The sequence below is a fragment of the Lissotriton helveticus genome, chromosome 3_1 (assembly GCF_964261635.1).
Source record: "Lissotriton helveticus chromosome 3_1, aLisHel1.1, whole genome shotgun sequence".
NCBI classification, from domain to species: domain Eukaryota; kingdom Metazoa; phylum Chordata; class Amphibia; order Caudata; family Salamandridae; genus Lissotriton; species Lissotriton helveticus.
The window spans coordinates 159,609,147-159,630,948 of NC_136061.1; the positions used below are offsets into that span (position 1 = coordinate 159,609,147).

Genomic DNA, 21,802 nt, shown 5'->3' on the forward strand with positions numbered 1-21,802 from the left:
TTTTTCCCTGGGAAATGAATGTTGGTATTCTGTGTGCCCTGTCTAATTCTAGGCCGTGGTGGAAGTTAATCCACGTGACCGTTGGGATCCATGCTTCAAGGAAGGCCACACAGGATTCTGCGTCTTTTTCTGAATCCTCCGGAACACCAAAGATGCGTACATTACCTCTCCTATTACGGTCCTCTAACTCAGCATTTTGACGCTTGAGGTCATTTGTAGTGCTCTGAAGGTGTTGTGTTTTATTTTGGACGAATGGGTTGTTTTGTCTTCTACGTCGCTTACCCGTTGTTCCGCTTCACTAATGCTTTTGTTCATAGAGCTCATGTCAGCCCTGGTCGCTGTGAGCTCCAATTGCATGGTATCGGTGTTACCTTTCGTGGATTTAGCCAAGTCGTGGACTTCCGCCAATTTCTTAAGTATCATGTCCAATGTCCTAGTCAGGTCTGATTTAGCTTTGATAGGCGATTCAGACAATGTGTGTTCAGGTCTTACTTTCTTGTTGTTTTTGTTGTCTCTCTCCGCCATCTTTGTAGGGTCGTCAGGCACAGGGGGAGATGAGAAGAGGCAAGGTGAAGCGAGATTACACTGCAAGCACTTGATAGTGAGTACCTGTCTGTGCGGTCGTCTGTTTGCTTCGCACTATTTTACTTGTGGCAGGAAGCGAGGTGAGGAAAAGATCTGCAGGTTGAGGTGCCGGTGATAGTGAGCCCACTACTGCTGGATGGCAAGAAGCAGATCCGGAGGTATTTGCTCCTCCCTCGAAACACTGTGTAGCCGGTGCTTACTCACAGGTGGTAAATCGGTGAGGAAGGTTCAGCATGGCAGTCCTGAAACCTAATCAGGTGGCCAGTTGTGTATAGACAGGCTGTAGGTCAAAAGTGGTATAATCGCCTGGCAGGTTACTATCATGGGTGTGTACCTCGTATAGAAAGCCAGGTGAAGTAACCAGACCACAGTTAGGACACAGGTAGATCGGCCGGGCAGATATGTGGGGAAGATATAGATCACATGTGAAACACACACGCTGTGCAGGGGAGTCCTCCGCTGTTCCCACCACAATTGAGATCCAGCGCACAGTGTCCCAACAGGGTACCAGCAGTTTATAAGGGAATGGTTGTCAATAGCTAGCTTCCTGGTGTTGGTTGTGTACTTCAGTGGCAGCAGACTCCATTAAGCTAAATACCTTCCATTCAGCAAGATACCATTTAGCAAGATCCCATTTAGCACGATACCTCCTGTGAGTATGGTGGAGCGTATGGTTGTGTGCAGAATCAGCAAGTTGCAGCAGCAGCAGGTTTTGGCAGCAGCTGCAGCCCACAGCAGCCCACAGTGTCTCTTAAACTCCAAATCTCCCGCCGCTCCTGTCTCGCATCTAATTTTCGCGCTTGTTTGCCCCCGCCGTCGCCGTCATTTTAGAGTCAGGCTGGCCGCTGGCCGATGTCGTGTCTGTGGTCGTTAAAGCTGGACTAGCACTGGGGTGCAGGCAGAAGGGAGGAAACAGGGCTCTCCACACGGACATAGGGAACATGAGGGCAGGTTCACTCCCACGAGCTCGAAACATAAGGGAGACCGCAGCGCTGCAGCCGCTCCTCACCATTACGGGGTCAGGCATTAGAAGCGTGTAGTAAGTAAGACGAGTGAGTCTTTCAATTTTATAACGTTTGGCAGCTTACAAGCTCTAGACGCTCAACTTAGGTATATGATGGTGGCATGCCAGTGCACATGATTGCCGCTTAAGCACGGGCCCGAAGTGTGGGTGAACAGGGCCGGAGATATGCGAGGGTCGGCGCCATATTCGGGTTCAGCAGAGAGACTATGGCTGTCCATTTCCCCAAGCTTAGAATCTCCGATCGCGACATCTGAAACACCAAATTCCGGAACCTGGGAGCGCTGGAAGGTATGCGGTTCTGAAATCCTTAAAAGCTGGGTTGAGTTTTGTAGCGTAATCTCCTGGGTATGGAGAATTCGCCCTCCTGTGCGACGAGCGACGGATTTAGGCGGCCATCTCCACCGTCGTCCATAAATCAGAATTAGTCAGCCTATTTAATCTGATGTCTTTGATTACATTCCGTCTTCCATGGGGCAAGGTCTGGAACTGTAAATGAGAAAAAGGCACTATTATTAGTATGGTGGTCCTAGGACCACCGCCACCACTCCAGTTCCACCCACAGTATTTCTAGTGTGGCGATCGCACTACTACAGGACCGCCCCTTGGTGGTGGTGCAGCAGTAAGGGGCAGGAATATGCTGGTTGTGCACTGTGGCACTGTCACGCATATTCCAAGTTGCTTTTCCACCACCCATTTCATGGCAGTGAGCCTGCCATAAAAACGGTGGTGGAGATGCAACTATGGGAGCCCTAAAACCCCCATTCCTTCATGGTGAGGAATGCATGATATAGCGCATGCCACACCATACAGGAACATGCTGCAGGCGCTGTCACAGCAGAGATCTGCTGTTAAGGCTCTCCTATGAGCCTAACACATCAGCCGCCATAAGACGGCCGCTGAACCGCCCACCTGACCTGGATTAAACTCATAATCCAGCGGGCAGGCGCACCACTGTCTTGTCAGTCTTCCTGCAAGCGCAGTGGTGACAGTGATGCAGGAGGAGTGCCACACTCGTAATAAGGCCCTAAGTATTTGGGTTATGCATAGTTTGTAATGTTTAAGAAAAAAACAGCAATCATTTATTTCTTCCAATTTAATAAAGTACCAGTCTATTATCTGTGATTTTTGTTAATTTTGCCTATTTCTGAAGAATGTGGGACACATCACCTACATGGACATTTATATCTAAACTACCATTTTTAACGTTTACAATTTAAAATGTATGATACAAAGAAAAAAATGAATACATTGAGAACTGAAATATAAGAACAGTCTTTGACTTTGTCATTTTGTTTTATTCAACATAACCCAAAAAAAGAACAACACAGGATGAAATCAAAAAACTAAACCAAAACTTAAAACAGTCAATCATGGCGAATGAAACTATTACTGCAGAGCCAACATTATTTGTAGTCCAATGTTCAAAATACAACTGGCATCAGAAAGGTAAATGTGTTCAATAAATAGTCCACAGAGTAAATGGTAGTCACACATTTGAGGATATTAGATTTTGCATCTCTTGCTGGTGGTGGAGGTGCTGCCATCCTCTTCTGGTAGTCAGCCTAAACGTCCCCTCCTGAGGGGGGTGGTGGATCCACAGTTGCAGGGAATAAGGTAGGTGCAGCTGTTTCCTCTTGTGGGAGGCCTCCCTTTCTGTGGCTGAGGCAGATGTAGTTAGAACAGATGTAGTTGGACTACAGAAAGAGGAAGATGTTTCTGGAAAAGCCCTGCACATATGGGTGAAATATCATACAGCACCCCAGTGAGGAGCCCAAATTGCAGTTCAGATTCTTCATCTGTACATTGTGCTCCCTCTGGAACTGTTTCATCTCCCGGAGCTCAATCAGGACCTGGCCCATCATGTCTTGGGATTGATAGAGGGATCCCAAGAGTTGGTCGACGGTGGCTTGGGTGACAATGAGCCTAGTGGCCTCACTTTGCTGGCCCTCAGATCCCTTCCTCGACTCCTAATCCCACCACCCTGTGCCCTTGACCCAATGTGCCCCATCCCACTGGTTTCTGGCTGAACTGGAGGTAATGGTGGTGGTGTATCAACAACAGACAGAAATGGGGGGCACAAGATTGCTGTGATGTTGGTTTCGACACAGGAAGTGGAGGTATACGCAGACTGAGGAGTGATAATAGCTGGGGTGGGGGTGGGAAGAGTGAGACTCTCTGTAGCTGTCTGCCCAGACGGACCAATTGGACTAGACTGCTCCTTGTCAACCGTACTTGCAGGAGTGCAGTCCTAACTGAAGCCTTGATCCTGGTCTAGAGTAGAGGTATCCTCAGCAGACGGTTGAGCACATATTCTGCCTGTTGGACCTATTATGAACTCATAAAAAGTACACATTTTAAGAATCTGGATTATACATCTAATTATTTTGAAGCTAAAATATGAAGCAACCAAAAAATAAAAAGTAAAAGATTATATTGATTGTACCTTTCAGTGGTATTATAATAGGTTACACAAATATTTTGAATGACACCCAAAACTACTTCAAAAAAGCAGGTGAAAAGATGTCCTGAAATGCAATAAGATGATTAGAAAGTATACATAAAATATACAAAACATTTAACACAACACAGTAGAGAGTTGAAATGGGAATTCAACCATTCCAAGACCTAGCGGCTAATATTCTGACCTTTACACAACTTAGGAGGATAAATAGCATTAGTCATCATATGCACATTGCAGAAAACATTTTCACAAAAGTCACCACTTGTGTTCCACATACAAAATGACATACCTCAAAAAAGTTTAGTAAATAAACTTTGATTTGAGAAAATAATAACTTCAAATTAATCAATTAACAGGGATAGGACAGCATACAAAATTAAACACAAAAACATTTGAAAACAGGGATTGATCAATACATAACACATTGTGTGAAAATATGATAGGAGAGAAAAAATGAGCAAGATAGCATTGCAATATTATTTTTACAAAGAAAAAACAAGGCATTATGGTAGTTATTGTAACTCCAATTAAACATTAACAACACTTGTAAATGTGTAGGTTAAACATACAGAGTGAAAATATGCTGTTAAAAAATAACTGACATTTACAATATAAAAACAGTAATGCAATATGTTATTTGGTGTAAAGGCACTTACAAGCAACATTACATCATGGGAAGTCTTATGGACATTGCAACCTAAAATCGTATATTCAACAAAATACATTCAAACAAACAAGACAACAAAAAAATTGATGACAATGCCTGCTTTGATTGGCAAACAACCATTCCCCTGCGTAGGCAGTCCTTCAAGTACCTGGTGGTTTGGTTCGCCCTGCTTCCAGAACTTGAATGGGCCCTGAATATTACGCCCCTGGTTACCAAGGCCAAGGCGGACCTCAGGAGATGGCAATCCCTTCCTCTTAACCCCCTTGGCAGAAGTGCCCTTTTTAAAATGATGGTTCTCCCCTGTTTATATATTCTACAATGGAGCTGGTTTTGTGAGATTGATGGTATCCTCACCTGGTTTTTATGGGGGGACGGGAGACCATGAATGTCCCTGGCACACTGCCGCATACCTTCTTATGACGGGGGCATGAGTGTAACCAACCTTCACCTTTACTATCTGGCCACGAGACTCATGGCTGGTTTGCGGGCGGCTGATCCTATCCAGAGTACAAGGTAGAACACAGAACGATGGACTTCCCGCAGCTCCAGGCCTACTTGTATGGGGCCCCCATACCGCAAGTCACCCCCCCCCCTATCACTAAGACAGTCCTCTTGGCTTGGCGCACTGCTCTGCGCCACACGAAATGAGATGGGAAACTTACCAGACAGACGCCCCTGTGGTATGGCACTGGGCTGCCTGAGGCCTCGTCTCTCCGGGACTTACGTCGGTGGGACCACATTGGGATCTCACTTCTTGGGGACGTCTGGGTTGGGGACCACATCAGAACCTTAGCAGACTTACAGCAGCGCTACTCCCCCCCCATTCCTCCTAATTTTATAAATATCTACAGCTTAGGCATGCCCTCAGGGTGCACATTCCATCTCCCACCTCCCTCCCTGAATTTAGTTCCCTCAAGGACCAAGTGATGATGGGGAATCTGGGTAGAGGGGGGTGTCATGGATTTATCCCTCCCTCATGAGCAATGGCCCCACAACCCTAGATTTGTTGCGTGCCCGCTGGGAGGGTTGGTTGGGCCCCCTAGAGGGTGCGGACTGGAGGGATGCTCTTATGGCCCCTGAGACCTTGACAACCTCCTCCAAGTTATGTCTAGTCCAACTCTACTACCTACACATAGCATACCTCACCCCTGCGCGTCTATACAGAGCCCATCTGTTGCCCTCCCGACATGCACGCGATGCAATCATGCCCCAGTGGACTTTTATCACATGATTTGGCAATGCCCTGTCCTTGCACCATTCTGGGCGGGTGTGGAACTGGAACTCACGCAGACCCTGGGGTGGACGGTTCCCCATGACCCACTATGTTTGATTCTAGGTGTGTTTGATGGCCTGGATGGCTCTCGGGACGACAAACGCTTCCTTGGGACAGCAGTGGCGGTGGCGAAGTGAGATATAGCGGCACTCTGGTCTCAGGCTAAGTCCCCTACTATGCGGAAGTGGAGACGGGGCTAGACTGGTGCGGAACTCAAGATGAACCCCTCTTTGAAGCCCGGGGCTGCCCTTAACTATTTGAAAAGATTTGGGGTAAATGGTTCAACCTATTGTCCTGAGGGGTGTGTGTGTTTTTATGATTCGTGATAACCTCATGCAAGATTTTACCCTAAAGAATGATTCACAAGTCTCTGTCATCTCCCCTACGGTTGTATATTATCCAGATATTGTGCTTGATTTCGCTGCCAATGTAAATTTGTGGTTAGTTTTAAAATCAATAAATTTGATTATCAAAAACAAATTTGATGACAATAGATATATTTTTGTATGTTTCTAAAAGGTGCAAAACACATTAGAAACAGCAAACTGAAAACCTCTAACAAGATTTAGGTTCAGTGACGCATTGAAAAGTGTAACCTACCGGTCTCAACTCCACCAGGGATTCCTGTCAAGCCTTCAGGATGTAGGATCTGCAAGACCTACAAATTCCAGGAAAAAAGTTATAAGGAGGGGTAGGAGAACCAACATCAGTCCTCTGGGCCTCCAGGCGATGCTTGAATGCGAGGGAACGCACTCTCCCCTTCAAGTCATTTTACCTCTTCCTAATTTCCTCCTGTGTGTGCCGGTTGTTTGCTACAGCATTTGCTCTGTCAACTATATTGGTTCACATTTGCCTTTTCTGAGATATGGTTATATTTTGTACTTGGGCTCCAAACAACTGTGGCTCACCTCTAATAATTTCATACACCATACTGACAATTCTGTCTCAGTAAAACTGGGATTTCTCCCCCCTGGCATTATCAAACAAACAAAAATGAAATAAATGTTATGACCCACAAAAAAATAAATGAGAGTAGAAATAAGGGACAAGAAACAGAGAAAGCCCAAAAACCACTGGCAAGAGTTCTGCTTGAAAATGTTGTGGTGCAGTGGAATGGCAAAGGATCATGGTCCGAAATGTAATGTGTTTTATAGTTTGGTATGCAGGTAAACACAATTAGCCAAAACTCATCAGGTGTGTGATGTTAACATCCATTTTGCAGCCACAGGAACAGTCCAACGTTGACCGCGTCCAGCACCAGAATCACTCCATTGGCAATCCACTGCTAAGACACCGCCAGCACAGCTGTAATATCTAAATAGGCTCAGCGCAATCTCACTACCCAATAGTGATGGCGTAATGTTAACCAGCAGAGCGGTGAACCGTTTACGTGACAGGAAACACTCTGTCAACGGCGATGGTGATTCAGCCAGTACACATCTATATATGACAAGTGGGATTCCGTCAGCTTTACAGAGTATTTGTAAACTCAGCTGCAGAGGGACGATGGGAGTCCTGTCAAGATCTAAATCAGGTCATTAGTTTACTTTACGTAGTTCAGAATCCTCCAGCATGGCAAGGCTGCAAGCTGCATCCGACAATGAGTTTCACAAGGCTGGATGTCTTCTTGCTGCTGAAAAGGATCTGCTGCTGCTTAGAAACTCCAAGCTAGAGAACCCAGCAAAGTTGTGCATGGCACAGATTGGCTCAGGAGCATGAAAGTATGCCATTAAATATTGCAAAATTAACACTAGTACACATTTGCACCTGATGCACAAAGAAAGTCATAATTTTGAGACAGTGCATAACACTTCTGTCTAAAATCTACGTTGTTTGTTTTGTGTATTCACAAACAAAAGCTAAGATACGCCTTTAAATTTATGATTTTTTTATTCTTCATGGTCTGTATTCATATACATGGTGAACTGTACATCAGTGGACAGCCCACCAAGTCTAGGGTTGGAGTAAAACTGAACCTCTTTCCACTACACCTTCAAGATGTTTAGGGGTGATCTACTTCACTTTCCCACCTTGAAATACACTTGCAGGGATCACACATTACCTGTCGCCCATACTACAGGGCCGGCCCTAGGCATGTGCAAAGTGTGCACCTGCACAGGGCCGCCAAACCCCAGGGGCCGCCACGACGAGGATTGAATCATACACATATTCATTGCACTGGCGGCCCCTGGCAGGATTTGGCGGCCTCCAACCCCGGCGGCTTTTAGTTTCACTTTTTAATACTGACTTCCGCAGCCCGCAAGCCCTGACACCCCCCTTTCACTTCCCTGGCCTCCTCTCTGGCTCCGCTGCGCACCACCGACCTCCTGATTGGGCAGCAGGGGCGCCGGGGTGTTACTTAAAATGATTAATGACCAGGCTGAGTTGACTGTCATCACCCGGCTGGCACAGACAGACGCCGGAAGCCAAGGTGATCTGCGGCGCACGCAGAGTACTCAACCTAACCTGGCTGCTTCCCGGCGCGTGTGCGTAACTTGTGTGGCATATCTATTAGTCTCTGGGGGCCGGCTGCAACATAACAGCATTCGGTGGTCATCGTCCGTCCGTCCGTCGATGAGTGAGCCTGAGCAGCGCAGCCTCAGAAAGAAGTACTTACTAGTTACTGTACTGTACGCTGCGCACCTGTCCTGTGACCTGGCGGGTAAGGGCACTCAGAATCTGATTATTTGTTTTTGACATTTGTGTCACTCGACTCGTTTAAGTACAAGCACGAGTGTGGTGCTCGTGCTGCTTGTAAGGCAGCCCTTCCATTGGTGTGTTTCTCCCCTTTTGTGCCCCTGCATGTCCATTCTGCGTAGCGTATTATTGACGGAAACAGCAAGGTGGAAAATACCAAACACAACACAACTGCGTCTCTAACTTGTCCCTCTGCCAAGAGGGCACTGAAGAGCAGCAGTTACTATCCCTCTCCATCCAAACAAAAGGCCCGTCCAGCGCGGCGACTCCCTCCCGTGCAATCCCACCAGCCTCAATCACAAATGCACCACTACACGAGCGCGCTCCCCCAACCCCGTACCTCAAAATGCAAAACCTCCACCATGATGTTTCCCAATTCCTGCACCTAACGAAATCAATATGCCAAGTGCCTTTAAGGTGTGCATCTCACCACACTCTAATGTTTAAATTGTCTTTTCCGTCCACCTTGGTGAAGTCGCACCCATGATTAAACTGGAACAGTGAAACAAATGGAGAAAAAATGGAATAAACTGAAAATGTAGGTAATGATAATTGACACAGGGGTCGGGTTGCATAACATGGCTGATGATTTACAATATGATTAAGCAAACGGAAAAAAGAGGAACGATAAACTGTGATGTCTTCAAAATGTCTCTCCAGAAAACAAAATGCCTTTTAAAGAGGTAAGCCTGTATTTATGGATGTAGTTGTGAGCTAAGAACTTTGGTAAACATGCTTGTAAATAGTGGTTGAGTAGGTTTTTCATGCAGGTTTAATTGGGCATTGGTTTCGATATAGCATTTTGGGAAATGTAGTTTGTGCTTCACGTAGGTGAAAATAAGGGGGAGTATAGAACATCAGCAGTCCTTTGTTAGGCTTACTGTTTGGTTCAGACTCACGTAATTAACCACCTGTGGGTACTTGAAGAGGGGAGATAAAAAATGGAGCAAACCTTAGCAGGTAATGGAGTCAGACCGAGAGGGAGGTAATGTGCTTCGGCACACTTGAAAGACTGAGGGAAAAATTACCGAAGTTATACGGCACTGAAATGGAGTCGATTCCTAGCGTGTTCGGCCTGTTTTATTGAAGGAATGAACTTTGCAAATGTTATGGTAAGCGCATTTGAATATTAGCGAGCGAGAATGACAAAGGAAAGGAGTGGGGTAGGCTGATGTTTTGAATTTAAATAGATTTCTTTGAAAATGAGATTATATGTGAAGGCCAAATTGGTGTAATGTGACCGCGCATTTCAATCTCAGTTAGCAGCAATTTATCATGTGTAGTTTTAAACAGTTTGTTTAAGAGGTAACAGGAATGTTGTTATTTAAATAGAGATTAAATAAGCGGTTTTCTGATACGCAAGTGATTTTGTTTTACATTGTATTGTAGATGCCCCTGACGAAGGGACCCTCCCGAAATGCATTGGGCAAGTTTTTAATTTTTAATAAAGTCATGATATGAGGAAAAACATCTCTTTGCCTGTGCCTTTGTGACCATCTTCGACGTGAATGAGTAAAAAGAATTGAAATGAACGGATAAAAAGGAGAAAAAAAAGTTGATTAACTTGGGTGCAGAATGGTGAAATTTGATTCATTTGACTCGTTCAGTATACATGGCTGTGCTGCTAGAGTTGGAACCTAAGTTAGAACCACCGCATTTGTTGAAGTGCCTTTAAGGGACATATCTTTTAGAGAGCGCAGGATGTTCATATCATGTTTGGCATTTTATGACACACTAGATTTAGTTTAGTGGCGTAAGTTATTGAGAAAATGAGACCCCTTCATGTTAAAACGCCACCACCAACCTGCGCTACCCCTCGTCAGTCGGCATACTACTTAAATATACTATAATTCCTAAACCAGCATCAAAAGGGAAAATGCATCCCTTCATTTCCGTATAGTACGAGCAGGTTCAACAGTTGGCAACGACCTAGCATAATGTTGTTCGACCAAATCCTACCATCTCTGCCTTTGAAAAGTTCATCTCCTTGCCTTCTTAGAAATAGGGTTACAGTTAACAGTCACACCCGATCATAGCGCAACCGCCAGCCGTTTGTACAACCCCTCAGCACTGTTTTGCCCAATTTCGCGTCATGGCATGGCAATCCCGCCGCGGCCCGGCCGACTCATGAGGCCCGCCGCCCAAGTACGACCTTTTGAAATCACACGGGGAAATAAAGTCAACGCGTCGGTAATCATAATCATATGCCTTTAATGCCAGTCTCACTTTTAATGTGGTGTGCCTCAATTAACAACAGAGGTGTCTCTTGTGGCAAAGTACCTCTACAAAAGGAGAACGGCAATTGTGAAATGTCTTTCTTAGGCATGAAGGCGAAATGCTTTCCTAGCAGCACTCTACAATTTTATAGATTATAGGATCAACCACGTATTATTGAATTAATACCGCCTTTAGCACTGAAAACTCATCTGATGGCGTCTGTGCAGTGGTGGGAAGGTAGTGGGACAGGTATTGAATTAATGGGTTGGGCTTGGGGCCAACAGTCCAGCCAAGTGAAACAAACACATGCATAGGTCGGCTAACAATCCAGCAATCACAATTCACTATTTCCTCTAATTTGGCATATAAACATAGGCCAGAAGCCTTTTCTCACACACCCTGCCTTCAGCTACTAGTTGCCCTAGCTATATAAAAATACATATAACAGTGCATACTGTGCACTTGCTGTTGCTAGAGACAACATATTTATCTATGTATACTTCATTTAAACCAAAAGCAAAAATGCTAAGAAAGAAATCCCCTAAAGATGGAAGGAGAAATGAATAAGGTGGTCTTCCTAAAGCATGTATTCTAAAGAGATGCTTTAATTATGAAAATGCTTTCTGGACGTTAAGTTTGTATTGTGTGTAGTCAACTTCTGGGGTTATCAAAGTCCGTCCGGACCCCCTCTTCCGGGGCCCCCACCTACGCTCCTTGAACAGGGCCACCATGAGCCTAGAGCCGGCCCTGCATACTACCAGCCCTTTGCTGATCTAATGGACAGTCTGCATGTGGTAAATATGAGATAAAATAAGTGTGGTATTTGCAGTCATTGTTCTGTATGTTTTTCCTACATTTTCATGTTTGTGCTCTAAGAGAGACCAGCATTCGATCTGTGGTCCTGCTTGTCTCTGCCACGTGATGGGAGAAGAGCCACTGCATTTTGGCTTGATTGCCAGATTGGCAGCTTCCTTTCCCCTACAGCGGCTCTGGCTGCCATGCATGGTTTTCTGACAGCGAAAATACAAAGAGGCAATTACTGCCCTGTGTTTCAAAGCTCTGTTGGCAGCGAAACATGCATTAACTGGAAGATTTTTCAAATTAATGTATGCGCTCAAGACAACAAAAAGCGCACCAACCTCTTCTGCGCTAGTGCGGCGCAGAAAACAGGATTATGATATCTTGTGCATTTTGATCGAACTTGAGTGCTCTCTCATTTCTTTTCTTTGGTTACTTTTGTATTTAGTGATTTTCTAGCAAGCAAACACGACCTAATCCAGCAGTAAAGTGTTGTAAAAAATGTTTCCTGTTACTTTCAACTTGAAGGGGAGGGGTGAAGAGAGATGAAACAGATGTACATTTAATTAGAGGTGTACGAAATTATTTTTTTACTATTTCGAGGGCGATTTATAAAAAGAAAAAAAAAGTTAAACGTTGGCGAATGAGAACTTTGTAAACTTTGCACAACCCTGTAATAGTTGTTGTTGCCTTTCTAAACACAGGTACATTCATATTTATGCGATTGCCTAACAGCAAAAAAGAGAAGAGTTCACCAGGTTTAAGGAGGAGATTCAGAAGCCATGTTAAAGTCAGTCAGAAATGTGGCACCTGAAACTACGCAGGTTGAAGCGGGCTGAAGAGTAAATTGAAGAATTCAGTGATTTGCACAAGGCTTTCCATAGCACCTTCTGTGGGACGCCTGACAAAGAATTGTCTGTGATTTATTCTCGAATCACTCCAAACAATCCAGCAGTAAGATGTGAGTACTAGCACACAATGAAGTTAGACTTATGCATAGCTGCCAAGGTTTCAGATTGCTATGAGTGACATTTTCATAATTTCAGTGTAATTATGAGTGACATTTCAAGGACTATGAGTGACACTTTCCCGCAAGCAAAATCAAGCAATAAAGACGAGGGAAAAATACAAATATTGCAAATTACACCCATTTGAGCAACAAAAAACTAAGAAATTCTTAAAACTCCTGCAAAGCACCTGCAATGGAAGGACAATGACTGAAGACAGACTGCGGGACTGTAGTTCTCAGTGACAGAGGGAAGGCAGGCACCGCAGCTGCTGAGATGATCTCATTGATTGGATCCTTCATAACAGCACACTAGCCTAAAAAGCAAATCTTACAGCATAGCGAGTGCAACAAGGAGATATACTGTCATTCAGTCTCACAGCAGGCTGGGTCATGTCATTAACTTGACAGACAGGCTGCTCCACTTCTCTCGGACGGACACGAGGCCCTGCAGCCCCAACCCTGCTCTCACAGCACACCTGAAGGGCAAGGGAACGGTTCAGTGCTTGCAGGCCTGGTGCCAGTTGAGGGTGAAATGCTCCGAGAGGAGGGACTGCCGAGGCTTGAGTTGGGGCCTGGCCAGTGTTCTACCTGCACCACTGGTATTTTTCTGTATCGGCTGGCACAAAAATAAGCAAAATCAGGAAAGCAGTATTTGTATACATTATCTGTACATACTTCAAACAATAAATATAAAGCACTTTTAAATGTGCTTGAGCTACTTTAACGATACCTAGTAAATAATTGTAGGCAACAAAGGCATAAAAGTGATGTTATAAATAAATGTATATGATTTTGTTTAAATTCATCTTTCATATGATACACGGGACTTTCAGACTTTTAAAACAACAACTGGCCAGTATTTTGTTGGTGGAAAGGAGACAACCGTAGCTGAAGCAAGAGCACTACAAGTACCAGACACAGGTTAGTTTATAGAGGTGCTGTACCATACGGAAACAGGGTGTGTGTGCTAGGGTTTTAGGAGATACCATAAGCAGCTTGATGTCATGAAATGAATCTTAATTCTTTGCTGCATGTATTGTCTACATGATATGAAGGACATGCAGCCCTACACTGCAGATTGTGTACCGGAACCAGTAGTAAAGAATCATGGTGCATCGAACGGTCCCAGAATGACACACTCGATCCCCTAACTCCGACGGAGGCTAGGTAACACTTGACGCTAGCAGGAGTGCTGTGCGCGTGGAAAAACAAAACTTTAAGCAGGCGCCCACCGTTGTGTTTGCCTCGGAAGTCAATCACTGCGTGAGTACAGTGAGAGGCGCCACTTGACAGAAGATATGAAAAGGCAAAGCCCAGTCCCCCCGATCCACACGAGGCACTGACTGTCTATTTAAGGATAACAGTTTTGACGAGCAAGACACGGGTTCGGGCAGTTCGTGCGATGGATATAAATGACCTGCACAGGGACCGGGCACAGAAGGTTCTGCAGGCAGCAGTCACGTGACAAAGAGTTGAGACAATCGTGGGGTCTCAGCTGCTAATGCAGCCAGCTGAGGTCAGCACCAAAAACGCGACAAGAGCCCGAAGAAGGCTCAAGACACTGTCAGCAGCGCTCTACCAGGTAGAGGCCCGGGCTGCTAACATTATTAAGTGGTGTTATAATTGTGGTTAACTCAACAATGGTAGTTATGTCTGTTAGTCGGGGTCAATATTTGTATTGTTTAGTCACTGTGCACAGACTGAACACCGCGGCCAGCTAAGTACGAGCGGCAGCAGCACGACGATTTCACAAAAAAAAAGAAACGGACTGCGGAAATTAAGTGTACCTTGCAGTTCAAATCAGACGGACGGAAGAGAAAGTGCAGAAATCTGCTCCAGTGACTATAGACTCACTCCTACGAGCTTTGAATTAGATAATCACACGTCAGCTCAAGTCCTAATTCCCTTGTCTTTGCTCCTCTTTGCGCATCCTTCTCAAGGCAGATTTTAAATAATTCCAAACTAAATTGCACTGCATTCTATTTATTTAAAATGTACGAACACGTAAACTTCATGTCACTAAAGCTCACAGAGGTTGGTACTTACTTGGGCCGGGCCGGCCGCAGAGTCCCAGGGGTGTGGCGAGGACGGCTGCTCCAATAATTACTAAGGCAGCGACTTAAAGTAAGGCAGTGACTGCAGGGCCGCGAACCACTGTAATTCCGTTTTGCCGGCCGCTTCAGTGTTTTCATAGTGAACGACATGAACAACAACACTACTGAAGTCAGTGTCAGTAGGCAGCCTGGCCAAAGTACTTGTTCTGTGTAGTCTAACAGGCAGCCGGCACTAGTAGTGTCTCATACTTTCTCTGAACAAGAGTTGAACGTCCGCTGCGACCCCACAGCACTGCAGGTAGCTCTCCCCGAGGCCTCTCTCATGCGCGGCCATGACTGACAAAGAGCTGCCGTCTGGCATGCAACGCCGGGTAATATGCATAGGTTGGAGGCCAGGAGCGCGCTCAGAGTTTATTGCGCGGATGCTAAGAGGGATGAGGACAGCACAACTCTAGTCAAATGCCCGCTGCTTCTGACCGACCTCACTTACTTCCTGCCTGTTCCAGGACATGAGGTCACGAATGATATTCCCCCTCTTCCCGCGCAGCCACAGCGAATACACGGCAATCACTTCTGAGAGCAGGCCCGCCCTGGGTAGGCATTGGGCAGTGAAGTGATGAGTCACTACTGTGTGACAGCCGCACGGCGCCCCGGTCGGAAATTTCAGTACCGCCAAGCAGAAGGGCTAAAGATTGTAACATTGTAGCAAGCGCCGAACTCAGCCAACAAGTACATTAACTGTTTACTGAATGAGCCTGACTGCTGGCAAGTCACACGCACTGACGCGCGCTAGCAGCCTGTTTCAGCGCTGGTACAGCTGGCAGAGTGACTGAGACAGTGGCATTAAAATGCGTGACAATGCGTTTCAGTGCGGTGATGCGGTACACCACACAGAAATGCGGTAATGTCACGCCTAATGCGTGACACTTGGCAGAGCTGCTTATGTATACACCAATCGCTGTGAATGAGGCCCCAAGTGTTTAAATGTAAAGGAGATTTTCTTTGGAAACCCAGGGCTTTAAGTGGGCCGGGTCTCACCGGTGCTGAGCACCGGCAGTTTTTTAAAGGGGGTCTTTAAACGGGTCTCCATCGGATTCTGTTTTATGCCCTGGCACAGGGGGTCCGTTTTTTCCGGACTACAGTGACAGCAGGCACATCGATGTGTGCATGCTCACAGTGCTCACTTCTCACTAGTGGAGAAGTTACGGCATGACGTCATGCCAGGTGAGCGTTGTAGGGAAAGAGAACTCTTTTAAAGAAAGTCATTTTCTCTCTGGATTTCCCTTCTCTTTTTAAAACTCAGGATCAGCAAAATTGTGGTGTCACCGGGACTTTAAGGGGAAGCTTTTTCAATATTATATACTACCCATAGTTGCTGCTTATTTATCCTATGCAACTAACAACCATTGACCAAGCCAATAGTCCTGACTTGTTGTAGGTATGTTTGTATCATATATCTTGATACAATGACAGAAATAGCAAAATAGTAGCGCGGCGGCACACTATGCTAAGCACAGATTTGTAGCTTATGTGTTTTTAAGCCACACCCTTAATTACATGGGCCACTCTCCTTTGAGAGAACCTCCAGTTTTTTCATCCCACTTAAAGCCCTGTGCAAACCCACACCATTTTGGTTCCCATTCACCCTCTCATGGGCACAATTAACTGATGAAAAACAGCCGGTTAACAGCCAGATGAGAATTTCACCACAATTCCTTCAAATTCTCATGACAAGCATGGCCTTATGATTTCTGCACCGTCGCATAGATTCGATGTAGATGAATAGTATGTTTTTTTCAGTTTATCATAAATTACTGTGCACAAATAAAAACATGTAAGTACTTTATCATTTTCTTGTGTTTCTCTTTTTTAATTTTCTACATGTCATAATTGATTTACATTCCTATTCCTAAATCTGAAAACCTATTCACATTTAAAAAAACTAGATTTGAAGTGTTTTTTCGTGGGAATTGATTTACTCCTGCCATATACTGGGGTAAACCTTCAGCCATTCCCATTGTGAGATTGGTCCAATGAAAAGTTTGTAAATATAAAAAAACAAGTAGGTTTGTGGGTGTTTTCAAAATTGAATATCCAAGGCATTCCTATCTTGGAACACCCCCCTCCCCACCCCTGGGGGCAGACTTACGGACCATAAAAAATAAGTTAGTAAATGTTTTATGACTGTTAATCCAGATATATATCAATCACAGACAATGATCTGCACTCATAAACAAGTTTTCTAAAACCAATATGTCTCGCCTTTCTTTGCCAATATTGTGCAGCATCAGCAAAAAAAAAATGAAGAAAACAAAGTTGAGGTAAGGTGGCTGCTGTTGCCGTCACCACGCATGCGCATGACCATAGAATGGCACGGTCGTGATTTTTTTTTTTTTTGGAAAAGCATTTTTGTTTTTTTGATAGACCAATCTAAGACACCACTTAGATCATTACATTTTTTTTTAAAAGAAATGCTAAATGTGGCAAATTGCTTTTTTTTGGAACTGAGCTCCTAGCAGCAGTGGCAACTGTGAGGTCCTCCAAAAGGTTAAAAAAAAGCAAATGCCTGGAACCGGTAAGGGAGCATGAGGAGTGAGTGGGGTAAGCAAAAGGGAGTGGGGGAGAAAATAACAATAGAGAAGAAAGCAAATGAGACTGGTAATAAACCCAACCAATGTTAAGCAGCGGGCGGGCTTTAAGCCCACTGTAAATTTGGTAAGGGCACCACAGGCCTTTTGCAGCTTTCACTGTTGGTTGCGAGAGAACTAAATAGGCCATTTTCTTATTTAAGTGTGAGTTACACATACAAATGGCTTTGCGAGATTCACCTTTTGAATTTATGAATAGTTACAAGTTTTTAAAAAGAAAATGTTTTGCAGTAACTGATTTCACTCACATGGGAGAAAATAGCGGACTAGGCTGTGATAGTTGCAATACCTTAAACAGTGGACTTCTTTGCATATGTTATGTTATGTTATGTTATAGGTTCATATAGAGCACACATCCACCAAAGACTCTTGGCACTAGGTAACTATCTTAGCATGACTCAGAAATGTATTGATAGGCTTGCTTAAGGAACCAGGTCCTCAACAATTGTCCGAACTTTCTATAGTTTAAAGTGGTCCTAAATTCCAAAGGCAGAGCGTTCCAGACACGAGGAGTGGTGACTGAGAACCCGACTCCACCAGTCATACTCCTTTTGTATTGGTGGCAGCCTCGGATTGGTAACGCGGGCATTCGGGCAATGCCCGAGGGGCCGGTGTCTGAGTCCCTGCTGTGGGCTGCTTTTTTGAGCAGTCTGGGGCCGATTTGGATGGTGTCTTTATTTTCCGAATACAGCCAGCGGCCCAGTGGGTGGCTGAGTGGCCTTTCTGCAGGCAGATGGGCGCTCATTACCACTCCCTGCCACCAACACCGCCGATCCCCCACCCCCGGTTTAGCAACAGGCAGAGGTATCACTCCCTTTGTCTCGCTGGCCGGCCCATTAATGTATGCACATACTGAGCGGGGCAGGGGGCCTCAGTAGAAGAGGCCTCACTTGTTTTCAGGTGTGTTTCACTAGTGTAAACTAATGCGTGCATTTTTTTAAGCCCTTTTTGGATGTATGACGTTACAACGCATACTTTTACAACGCCTACCTTTACATCGCAAGTTTTACAACGCATACCATTACAGCGCATAGTGCTTTTAGGCGCTGGATAGTGAATAGTTTAATTTACTATTCCAACTCCAGTCCCTGTGGATAGTAGGGAAGGTGTTGGATAGTACAGTAAACCTATTCCCTATCCTAGAGCGCCCCCCAGCGCAATGCGTTGTAATGGTTTGCGTTGTAAAAGTTGCATCGTAAAGGCACTGCGTGGTAAAAGTTGCGTTGTAAAGGATGTTTACCCCCTTTTTAATACAATTACACTGAATCAGTGATTTGAGAAAAGGCATTATGCAAATTGGGGCCGATTTTTTTTGTGTGCCCGGGCCGATTTTCAATCCCAATCCGACCCTGATTGGTGGATATGAGATTCCCTATATTTTTGCTGTACTCATAATAAACATTACAATGGAGGCTTGATAGGCTCCATTTTGTTCTTGACTTGACTACCCTCGGTCAACCCTAACCCACCAATCAAAGCTATCTGTCTTTTCCTTGCTGTCGGTCACAGGGCCCCCTACCAACTGCACACTGTAGATCATAAAAGGCCCATTTCATTTTATCAGGGGGTGTTCACCTCCTAATTTAGGTGGGAGACCCTCGCAGTCCGGCCTCGCCCCTCTTTCACCTTCACAATGCCTCTCTGTAGAGGGCTTCCTCCCAGCTCCAGCCCTTACCCTTTCTAGACGGTTCCACGGCCAATATAAACTGAAGGCCCCGAGAAGGAATCTGCGGCAGAAAGTCAATATACTTTCACATCTCGCTATAACATTTGTTGATTTGATAAAAATGTAACAGTTTATAACAGTTTGGCTGAGTTTGCGTCTGGTTGTTTGTTTTTCACAGATTCCTCACCGGTGCATGTCAATGCGCGCCCTGTTCTCCTCAGCCGCGCGCCTCATGGCGCATCTTCATAAAATGCCTCGCGGAAGCGTCTGCGGGATGACGCAAGGACGGAACGTCAAACCGCGGCCCCTCTGACGCCGTCCTGTTAGATTCCTGAACATCTGCCTGACACCTGCCTGACGGTGAATCAGCCTTCACACCAGACATAGCATGGGTGTGAGTGAGCGTCTATCGAGCAACCGAGAACAAGGGCGCATTGACCGGCCTGGAGAGGGAGGTGAGCCTAGGGCGCTCCGGTGCCCCACGGGTCTAGGGGGAAGAGACGTTTTAAAGCATGGGCAAAGTGGGCAAAGTGGGCTCTGGCCCTGTGCCCCAGCCTTTTAGGGAGCCCACTGGATGAGACAGATCTGTTCTTGTCCAGATGACCCTGAATTATTATTGGACAGTATGTTGTAAAAAGCATTTTCCCTTAAATAATTTTTAATGTGGGTAATATGTGAGAGTCTATTGCAGACAAATGGTTTATGTTTCATGCGACATCCATAATAAACCTTTCTCTTAGATCAATACGGGACCTGACATATGGATATTGGTAATATTTGCGAGCTATGTTACAATACTGACAACACACATCACTATTCCTGAATACTAGATGTAAATACATTTCGAATTTGGACAAGTGTGCGTCTGCAGTGCACGATCAGGGACCTGTTTAAAGAGTAATGAGAGAGCAGAAATTTAATCATAAAATCAAAGGGTTCCTGACAGGGGCCCCGGGCCCCCCAGATCCTTAAAACGTCCCTGCTAGGGGGGCTAGTTCGGTCTTCAGTCTGCTGCTGGTCTGACTGTAGCCACCATTTATCACCCGCCCCTGATGAGCGGGTCTGTGGTGGAAATAGAGAAACACTAGCCACCTCTTGGTGACCTGTATATTAAGGGGAGCTCGTAGAGAGCTTGGTCACACAGGGCGTGAACTGTTTGTTTGTCATTGAGAGAATTCCAAATCTGAACTAGTGTAGCTAGTGTAGTGTAGTGTAGAAGTTAAAAGTATCATAGATCAGGATCACAAGTACTAGAAAACAGTTATTACTAATTTGCCCAGCGTTATTTTTTTTCCCTAAGATTTCTAAAACCTTTAATATAACACTTCAAAGTGTTTTATATAATATCACCTAGCTCACTCCAGTATCTTTAGTCTTCAGAATGTATTTGAGAATTTCTTGTCTTTCTCTTTCAGAGTAACACTTTCGTGTTTAGAGAGACAAGAATTGCCAAAGCAAGTTAAAGGTGCATGAAAGTAATGATAAAACTAAAGGGGATCTTGCAAGTGTCTAGATTGCAGAAAAAATTACTAAAAGAAGCTTTGCCTGGACTCACACCTTCAACGTGGTTGGCTAAACAGTGTGATCCCGGGCACATAACGTTACACCTTGAGTTGATGACTAATTTACTTAAGCGAGAAAACTAAGAGGAGACCCCCGTCTTTTCACAAAATGTACGCTAATGAGAAAAGCTTCACTCAGTGCTTAATTTGTGCCGGAGCTTGCCGGTGCTTAGCACCGGCACCTCATTATCAGGGCCGGGTCTACAGTCACGCATTTGTGCACGTCAGGTCAGTAATTTGATTTTATAATGAGTTGCAGCCACTGGCACAGAGAACGTGTGCTGCTGCTGTACGGTCCGTAACAAGTGCTGCTGGCCTGTCACTGTGTTAGAAAGTTACCGTACTACTGGTTGTTAATGTGTTGATGAGGTAGGAATCGGATTGATGGCATCGTGGCAACTTACTGTTTAAATGGTCAGGTGACGCAATTTATCCTCAATGACTGCAAGACTTCCAGCCCAGGGGCCGCGGATCAGTGTTTCCGGCCCAGTGGGTGGGTCACTGAGTTGGCGGCTGCGCAGGGCTTTGCCTGGGCTGTCTTCTGCGGGGTTGGGGCTGTGCGTGGCAGAGGCATCGAAGCGTGCGCGCTCATTCGCTGGTTTCATTTTGCCACAGCACGCCCCAGCACCTCACCACTGCACGGAGTATCCACTGGTGGTGGTTGAACACCGCCGCCATTCAAAGTAGCATGTCCTGATCCCTGGACGATGTCGAGGTATACTCGGTGGAGTAGATGACGACGACTACTGCTGCAGAAGCACCAGGTGAGGGCGGCGAGGCATGGCCTGGGCCCTGGGGTAGGTCGGCGCCGCGGCCTAATCATCGTGATTTACATAAAACTGCGCAGGTGAGGCAGAGCAGCAGGGCCTGGCTGGCAGACCGCAGGGGCCGTGATTACTGTTTTTATTAAATGTTATATATCATTTTGATTGTCATTGGTCTGATGAGTGGCCGTGGGCCCGCGGCCCTTAGTTTATAATGTTGTAGTGTAGTGGGGTGGCTGTTGTTGCGGGCCGGCCTTTGCTGCCTGAATGGGATATATGATTATACCACGATTTCAGTTACCACGCATGGCTTTACCACGCGAATTTTACCTCGCAAGTGGCTTTACCACGCTGGTATTTACAACGTAGCATTTTAC

At 45.5% G+C, this 21,802-nt stretch overlaps 1 protein-coding gene across 12 annotated transcripts in view; it reads right to left on the bottom strand.

Moving 5' to 3' along the window:
• Positions 1-19,365, bottom strand: part of LOC144822215 (uncharacterized) — a 512,171-nt gene extending 492,806 nt beyond the window's left edge. For 6 of the 12 annotated variants that reach the window (XM_078679458.1, XM_078679451.1, XM_078679457.1 and 3 more), the window contains exon 1: positions 19,287-19,364. In XM_078679458.1, the coding sequence (XP_078535584.1) occupies positions 19,287-19,333 (47 nt within the window). In that variant the 5' untranslated portion in view covers positions 19,334-19,364. Of the gene's footprint in view, positions 1-6,610; positions 6,669-19,286 lie in introns of all 12 variants that reach the window. The other 6 variants (XR_013608581.1, XR_013608582.1, XR_013608579.1 and 3 more) reach the window with 3 other exon arrangements.
• Between the last annotated feature and the right edge of the window lie 2,437 nt (positions 19,366-21,802).